The following is a 9,002-nucleotide window of genomic DNA, read 5'->3' on the forward strand; positions in this document are numbered from 1 at the left end:
AGATATGTAGATCTCCTCCCTTGTAACTGACTCGAGGTAACCCTAGCCCCCTCCGGTGTCTATATAAACCGGAGGGTTTAGTCCGTAGAAAAACAACAATCATAATCATAGGCTAGCTTCTAGGGTTTAGCCTCTACGATCTCGTGGTAGATCAACTCTTGTAATACTCATATCATCAAGATCAATCAGGCAGGAAGTAGGGTATTACCTTCATCGAGAGGGCCCGAACCTGGGTAAACATTGGTGCTTTCATTGAGAGTTCCACTGTGTCGTCACCATAAGGTTTGATGGCTCCTTCGATCATCGGCAACGATGCGATCCAGGGTGAGGTTTTTCTCCCCGGACAGATCTTTGTATTCGGCGGCTTCATACTGCTGGCCAACTCGCTTGGCCGTCTGGAACAGATCAAGAGCTACGCCCCTGGCCATCAGGTCAGGTTTGGAAGCTTGAACTATACTACCGACATCCGCGGAGACTTGATCTTCAATGGATTCGAGCCCATGTCAGGTGTGCCGCACAGTCACGACGAGCATGACTTAGCTCTGCCGCCGGACGGTGTTCGAGAGATCACACCTGTGGCAACTCCGGCCCTCAATCCGGAGCAGATCGTGCCATCCAAGGACGGGTGGATGGACCCCGCCACGGAGGCCGCACACCCAGCGGCGATAGAGCCAAATACTGACTTCACCTCCTATGAGACCCGTGTTGCCGGACCCTTGGATTCGTCCTCGGCCACAGGCTCCGAACCACCTGCATTCGTGCCTATCGAATCTAATTGGGCACCGATCATGAAGTTTACCTCCGCGGATATCTTTCAGCACTCGCCCTTGGGCGACGTGCTAAATTCATTGAGGTCTCTCTCCTTGTCAGGAGGCCCTTGGCCGAACTATGTCCGGCTTGAGTGGGAAGCGGGCGATGAAGAAATTCATTCCCCACCCACCACCCACTTAATAGCCATTGTCGACGACTTAACCGCCATGCTTGATTTCGGCTCCGAAGACATCGACGGTATGGACGACGATGCAGGAGAAGAACAGGAACCACCGCCCACAGGGCGCTGGACAGCCACCTCATCATATGATATATACATGGTGGACACCCCCAAAGAAAGCGATGGCAATAAGGCAACAGAGGATAATCCCCTCGAGAAGCAACCTAAGCAACGGCGTCATCAGTGTCGCTCTAAGCCCTGCCATAGCAAAAGCAGCGATACCGGCACAAGAGACAATAACGCTGCGGATAGTGCCGAAGACGAAGACAATCCCCTCCAGCCAGACTTCGAGCGGGAGAATGGGCAAGCTAGCCCTAAGGAACAGGCGGCAGACGGAGAATTAGAGGATGTCAAAGCAGGACATACAAGATCGATCTACGGATCACGGGGGCGCGCCCCAACGCGTTACGACGACCGTCACGCCGGATATACTAAAAGCAAATCTGGCCGGGCCGAATATAGCAGACAAGACTCGTATGAACTGCGTCGTGATATAGCCCGGCACAGAGGCGCCGCACACCCCCTATGCTTCACTAATGAAGTAATGGATCACGAATTCCCAGAAGGTTTTAAACCCGTGAATACTGAATCATGTGATGGCACAATAGACCCCACGGTATGGATCGAAGATTTTCTCCTTCACATCCACATGGCCCGCGGTGATGATCTACATGCCATCAAGTACCTCCCATTAAAACTCAAAGGACCTGCTCGGCATTGGCTCAATAGCCTGCCAGCAAACTCCATTGGCAGTTGGGAGAATTTGGAGGACGCATTCCTTGACAACTTCTAGGGCACTTATGTGCGACCACCAGATGCCGATAACTTGATTCACATAACCCAACAGCCAGGGGAATCAGCCAGGAAATTCTGGACTCGGTTCCTAACTAAAAAGAACCAAATCGTTGACTTTCCGGATGCCGAGGCCTTAGCGGCATTTAAGCATAACATCCGTGACGAGTGGCTCGCCCGACACCTCGGCCAAGAAAAGCCGAAGTCCATGGCAGCCCTCACGACACTCATGACCCGCTTTTGTGTAGGCGAGGATAGCTGGCTGGCCCGCAGCAACAACACATCAAGAAACCCTGGCAATTCAGATGCCAAAGATAGCAACGGCAGGCCACGTCGCAACAGACACAAACGCCGTAACAATGGTGACAACGCCGAAGACACGACAGTTAATGCCGGATTCAGTGGCTCTAAATCTGGTCAGCGGAAAAAGCCGTTCAAAAGAAGCAATCCGGGCCCGTCCAACTTGGACCGCATACTCGATCGTTCATGTCAAATTCACGGCACCCCCAATAAACCAGCCAACCACACCAACAGAGAATGCTGGGTGTTCAAATAGGCCGGCAAGTTGAATGCCGAAAACAAGGAAAATGGGCTGCATAGCGACGACGAGGAGGACCCCCGGCCGCCGAACATAGGAGGACAGAAGAAATCCCCCCCAAGTGAAAACGGTAAACATGATATACACAACCCATATTCCCAAGAGGGAACGGAAGCATGCACCGAGGGATGTATATGCGATGGAGCCAGTCACCCCAAAGTTCAACCCATGGTCTTCTTGTCCGATCACCTTCGATCGCCGGGACCACCCCACCAGTATCCGTAATGGCGGTTCTGCCGCATTGGTCCTTGACCCCATCATTGACGGATTTCACCTCACTCGAGTCCTTATGGACGGTGGCAGCAGCCTGAACTTGCTTTATCAGGATACAGTGCGCAAAATGGGTATAGACCCCTCGAGGATCAAACCCACCAAAACCACCTTTAAAGGTGTCATCTCGAATGTAGAGGCCTGTTGCACGGGCTCAATAACACTGGAAGTAGTCTTCGGATCTCCGGACAACTTCCAAAGCGAGGAGTTAATCTTCGATATCGTCCCCTTCCGTAGTGGCTATCATGCACTGCTCGGACGAACCACATTTGCGAGATTCAATGCGGTACCGCATTATGCATACCTCAAGCTCAAAATGCTAGGACCTTGCGGGGTTATAACAGTTAATGGAAACACAGAACACTCGCTCCGCACGGAGGAGCACACTGCGGCCCTCGCAGCAGAAGCGCAAAGCAGCCTTATGAGGCAAACCGCCAATTCGGCGAAAAAGACCCCGGACACCTTCAAGCGAGTCCGGAGTACCCTGCAAGAGGATCGCCAGGCACGTTTAGAGCTCGCCTAGCAATTCGGCCTCCATCCTAGTCCCAGTCAAGCGGCGAAATTTGCGCCACGCGTACATAATTACGCACTCAAGGAAGCAAGAAGCTTTGAAGTACAAGGGAATCCTTAGGTGGTCTCTGATAACGATCGATATACCTGTTTTGCATACCCACACGCAACTTGACCTTGGATAGGACATGTCAAATAGTCCTGTTTTTTACTTATTAAACTACATGTATGCATACGCTTTGACGTATCATTTAAATAACAATGTACATCATTAGCTCATTATTGCATTCCTTTATCTTTTTTTCCCTGTCTGCTTACTTACGATAAGTCGCACCCGCACATTCTGATACGACCAGTGCGCCAGGGGCTTCAGTATACCCCATAACACGGCATGAAAAGTCCGAACACTTTCGACAGTGCGGCACCCCAAACTTATAGCATTATATGCATCAGCTCCGAATCATGTCTTGGGTCAATAGTTGGGTTTGCTCGGCTCCCATGTTTTGGTACCTTACGTTCCGCTATATCGGCTAAGGTAGCACTGGGAGAACTACTGCGATTGTGTCCCGGTTCTTCCGGACAAGCACCTCAGTAAAGAAAGCCGAAAACTGACTGTCATGATGCGGCGAGAGCTGGTCGCTGTTCGAGAGGTCTCAAATCCTTAAAGATTTTTTCCGCTTCGGGCGAGGAGTCAGCCTTGTCCGATTTAGGCGTACATAGCACCCCAAGTTCGGCCTTCCGAATACTAGGGGCTTCGCCAAAATTTAAAATTATAGACTTCTATGGCTAAGTGAGAGTGATAAAGCTTTATAGTCTGATTGCCTGGTTCGTTGTGCCGAACACCTCCTTCGAAGGACCCAAAACTGGGATAAAGAGTGATCAGGTTTATCCCGAACACCTCAGTACTAGTTACATGGGGGTAGAAGCCGACGAGTGGCCAACTCTCAAATTTTATAAATGGCCACACAAAAGGTAATATTTTAAATCAACAAGCGTTACATAGCGCACATGAACTTGTTTCACATTACAGGATCACATGAGTACATTCATTCAAATATTACATCCTTAGCACATTCCTCTGCCACAAGGCGAGCACCCTTCAGGACACTGTCATAATACTTTTCGGGGTGGCGATGCTCCTTGCCCTCCGACGGCCCCTCCTTCATCAGCTTTTCGGCGTCCATCTTCGCCCAGTGCACTTTTGCCTGGGCAAAAGCCCTGCGCGCACCCTCAATGCAGACGGACCGCTTTATGATTTCAAACCATGGGAAGGCGTTCACAAGCCGCCTTATCAGGCCGAAATAGCTGCCAGGCAGGGGCTCGCCAGGCCACATCCGGACTATGAGGCCCTTCACGGCCAGTTCGGTCGCCTTGTGAAGCTCGACCAGTTGCTTCAACTGGTCGCTCAAGGGCATCGGATGTTCGGTCCCAGTATACTGAGACCAGAACAACCTCTCCGTCGAGCTCCCTTCCCCGACCCGGTAGAACTCCGCGGCATCTGACACACTACTGGGTAGATCTGCGAACGCTCCTAGAGAGCTCCGAATTCGGGTAAGTAAAAGGAAAGTTTCCTTCATATGCTTGCTTTGCATAATGAATGCCTTACCCGCCGCTATCTTCCTAACCGCATCAATTTCCTGGAGGGCCTTTTGGGCTTCGGCCTTGGCATTTTGTGCGTTCTCGAGGGCCTTCGCAAGCTCGGACCCTTGCGTCCTAGAGTCACGCTCCAAAGACTCGTACTTCTTGACAAACTCCTGGAGCTCTTGCTGAACCTCGCCGACTCGGGCCTCTTGCTTCTCGCGCTCGGCGCGCTCCTTGGCCGCTTTGGCTTCGGCCTCGGACAACGCCTTCTTCAAGGTCGCCACTTCGGTCGTGGCCCCTAGCAAAATTCATGACGATCCTGTGATCTAACAACCAGTTTCCTTTTTTATCAATAAACAGACGAGGTATCACTTACCTTTGTTCTCTTCGAGCTGCCTCTTGGTAAGGCCGAGCTCTTCCTCGGACCGCTCAAGGTCCCGCTTCAGTGTGGAGACCTCCGCCGTGTGAGCGGCAGCGGCCAGCAGTGAAGCCTGCTTATTCACATAGACATATTCTGATTAGACTCCTATGATTATTATTTGATCCTCAGTTCGGCCTTTCTTCCGAACACCAAACAGAGCATCAGAGGCTACTGTCTATGATGTAACATTTTCTCATAATTTGATTACTTACCTCAAAGTCTGTTAGGAGTGTGGCACAGGCTTCAGTCAGTCCACTTTTGGCGGACTGAACCTTCTTGACCACCACACTCATGATAGTGTGGTGCTCTTCGTCAATGGAAGAGCCGCGAAGCGCTTCCGGCAAATTGTCTGATGCCCCTGGATGGACAGAGGCCATCGGCACAGACTTGCTGCCCCCGGCATTAGAGCCCATGGGAGTCTTGCCCCTCGTGCGCCCAGCGTCCGGAATGTCGCCTTGGGGCGCTTCCGGAGCTGTCTCCCCTTGGTTCAGTACCCTTTGAGACAGCACCTCGACGTCATCAGTAGGGCGGGGGGAGGAGGCGGTCGAGAGTGAATTGTTGTTCATCTCCGACGAGCCCAAAGACTCATCTGAAGAGGATACGTCGATACGGGCTTTGGAGGGGCTGCATGATCATATTCGGCATAATAAGAAGTAATAAAATAAAACATACCAAGAACTATTATGGTATCCGGATACTTACGACTTCTCCAGGGGCTTGTCCCTGGGTAACCCTCCTCGTCGCTAAAAGCGGCCGCCGTGGAGCAGTCCGGAAGGAGAGTCCTTCCCTTCTTGGACCCTTCGGCTTCCCCTAACGGGGCGACCTTACTTTTCTTGTCTCCCCCGGCTGGGGGGGGGGGAGAACTTTCCTCTTCCTCCTCCTCGTTTTCATGGGAGGAGGGCACCTCGGTGTTATCGGACGATGAGTCCGATACGACCTTGCGCCGGAGACCTTTCCTGGTCCCCGTGGTCTTATTCTTGGCCTTCTTCTCCGACGCCTCATAGGGCGCCGGAACCAGCATCTCCGTTAATAGAGCCCTTGCTGGATCCTCGGGCAGTGGGTCTGGAACAATTGATCTGATCCGCTATCGCGACCCATTCTTGTTAAATGGCGTGGAGGCTTAGATCCCCCACATGATTATACTGGGGAAATAAACGTCTTATGAGATATAAGGAGCTTACCGGATTGGCAGGGCGCTTTGCGCTGAGTCCGCGATCCTCGGTAAGGGGAGGAGGTACCTCAGCGGACTTGAACAACACCCTCCAGATGTCCTGGTGTGTCGTGTCAAAGAGCTCTCGCAGTGTCTGGTGCTTAGCCGGGCCGAACTCCCACATATTGAATGCCCGTCTTTGACACGGGAGGATCCGGCGGAAGAGCATGACCTGGACCACGTTGACAAGCTTGATTTTCTTGCTTATAATATTTTTAACACAGTTCTGGAGTCCGGTTAGCTCCATCGATGAACCCCAGGATAGGCCCTTTCTCTTTCCAGGAGGTGAGCCGCATGGGGATGCCGGATCGAAATTCGGGGGCTGCCACGCGGCTCGGTGATGTAGAACCACCCCGATTGCCACCCCTTCACTGTCTCCACATAGGAGCCTTTGAGCTAGGTGACGTTAGGAATTTTTCCCACCATGGTGCCTCCGCACTCCGCTTGTTGGCCGACCACCACCTTCGGTTTAACGTTGAAGGTCTTCAGCCACAGGTCGAAGTGGGGCTTGATGCGGAGGAAGGCCTCGCACACGACGATAAACGCCGAGATGTTGAGGATGAAATTGGGGGCCAGATCATGGAAGTCCAGCCCGTAGTAGAACATGAGCCCGCGAACAAATGGGTGGAGGGGAAATCCCAGCCCGCGGACGAAATGGGTAAGGAATACAACCCTTTCGTGGGGTTCGGGGGTAGGGACGATCTGCCCCGCATCTGGGAGCCGGTGCGCGATATCTGCGGCCAGGTATCCGGCTCACCGGAGCTTCGTAATGTTCTCCTCCGTAACAGAGGAGACCATCCACTTGCCTCCTGCTCCGGACATGTTTGGAGTGGTTTTGCGGAGAAAATGCGAACTTGGGCGCTGGAGCACGAGTGCGCAAGAATGGATGGGCAGGGAAGAAGAAGGCGTGGGTGAAAAGGAGGAGTCCTTGTCCCTTTATAAGGGCGGAAGAAACTATGCGCCTCCCCACCTGCCTGGTAAACTCGCTTGTTCCCCAAGTGTCGTGATTAATGGCGCGGTTGGGTTACCCACACCCGTATTGATGAGAATCCCGTGATAAGGGGACACGATCTCTGCTTCGACAAGACGTGCCAAGAAAACCGCCTCGCAATATGTGCAATAGCTGGTTGAGAAAGACGGTTCAAATAATGACCGGGCCACGGCGTGATGTCAACAGATTAGATTTGTGGAAATATTATACTCTCTACGGTGGTATGTGGAATTTGTTTTGGAGAGCCGGACACTATCCTTGTGTTTGAAATCTTCTATGGAGTATTCAGAGGAAGAACCCGCCTTGCAATGCCGAAGACAATCTGCGCGTCGGACTCATCGTCATTGAAGCCTGGTTCAGGGGCTACTGAGGGAGTCCTGGATTAGGGGGTCCTCGGACAGCCGGACTATATCCTTCGGCCGGACTGTTGGATTATGAAGATACAAGATTGAAGACTTCGTCACGTGTCCGGGTGGGACTCTCCTTTGCATGGAAGGCAAGCTTGGAAATTTGGATATGTAGATCTCCTCCCTTGTAACTGACTCGGGGTAACCCTAGCCCCCTCCGGTGTCTATATAAACCGGAGGGTTTAGTCCGTAGAAAAACAACAATCATAATCATAGGCTAGCTTCTAGGGTTTAGCCTCTACGATCTCATGGTAGATCAACTCTTGTAATACTCATATCATCAGGATCAATCAAGCAAGAAGTAGGGTATTACCTCCATCGAGGGGGCCCGGACATGGGTAAACATTGTGTCCCCTGCCTCCTGTTACCATCCGCCTTAGACGCACATTTCGGGACCCCCTACCCGAGATCCGCCAGTTTTGACACCGACATGTGGTGTGAGGACATGGACGAGAGTCGTGGGTAACTGAAGCATTTTGGTGATTTCAAACGTATATGGGCTAGGGCCTGAGGAGCTGGGTTGGACCAGACTAGTAATACTAAAAGAATTTGGTTGTTGAGGAGCAGGCTTCAGCGTGTTGAAGCTTGCCCGGTAGACTCGCTTATGGGTTCAAGTACACTAATATCTATAATATGTCTTAATTTTTTTTTTACAAATAGGAATAAAACTAAGCTTGCAATAAAAAAGTTGGTTGGTGGAGTGGGAATATCGGTGTGGGAAGGTTGTAGCTAGTGGCTCAGATAAGATCCAAGTGCCATGCCAAAAAAATATTGACAGACCATTGTTTGTGAACACGAAATAATTTTTTTGCAAGGTAGGTAAGTGATATTTACTGTTTTCCAAAAGGAGCAGTTTGAGGTTTTTTCGGCAATGGCATGGGAGCAGTGTGTGTGGTATTACTGAATCCAATGTAAATCTAGGTTTGGGGAGTTTAAAAGAAAATTTTGTTAGTAGGTAGTTATTTTTGAGAAGCAAGTTTTTGATGCCAAGACCACCACCAATTTTTGGTTTACAAAAAAAATCGAAACAATTAAGACACTGGGGTCCATACATGTATTCTCGTTGGTCCGGAAAAGGTCCCGTGAATCACATCTAACTCTTCAATAAGTTTTCTTTGAGATGGAACCAACATGAATTAGATGGCAACTGAGTCTAGGACTACCAAAAGTAGGGAAAAGAGAGTACCTCTGGGTAGTAGGCCAACGTCCAGACAGGTCTTCGTGTGAGTGG

The 9,002-nt window shown here is 51.1% G+C and overlaps 1 protein-coding gene across 1 annotated transcript; it reads right to left on the bottom strand.

Annotated features, from left to right (window-relative positions):
• Nucleotides 1-1,182: 1,182 nt before the first annotated feature.
• On the bottom strand, nt 1,183-8,117 carry LOC147975930 (uncharacterized). Its single transcript, XM_087520653.1, has 4 exons — nt 8,085-8,117; nt 5,119-5,233; nt 4,599-5,040; nt 1,183-1,189 (listed from the first exon to the last, which is right to left on the bottom strand). The coding sequence occupies exons 1-4, from the start codon at nt 8,115-8,117 to the stop codon at nt 1,183-1,185; spliced, it is 597 nt and encodes a 198-aa protein (XP_087376779.1).
• Nucleotides 8,118-9,002: the final 885 nt, after the last annotated feature.

The sequence above is a fragment of the Triticum urartu genome, chromosome 4A (assembly GCF_056163025.1).
Source record: "Triticum urartu cultivar PI428250 chromosome 4A, HENAU_Tu73, whole genome shotgun sequence".
Lineage (NCBI taxonomy): Eukaryota > Viridiplantae > Streptophyta > Magnoliopsida > Poales > Poaceae > Triticum > Triticum urartu.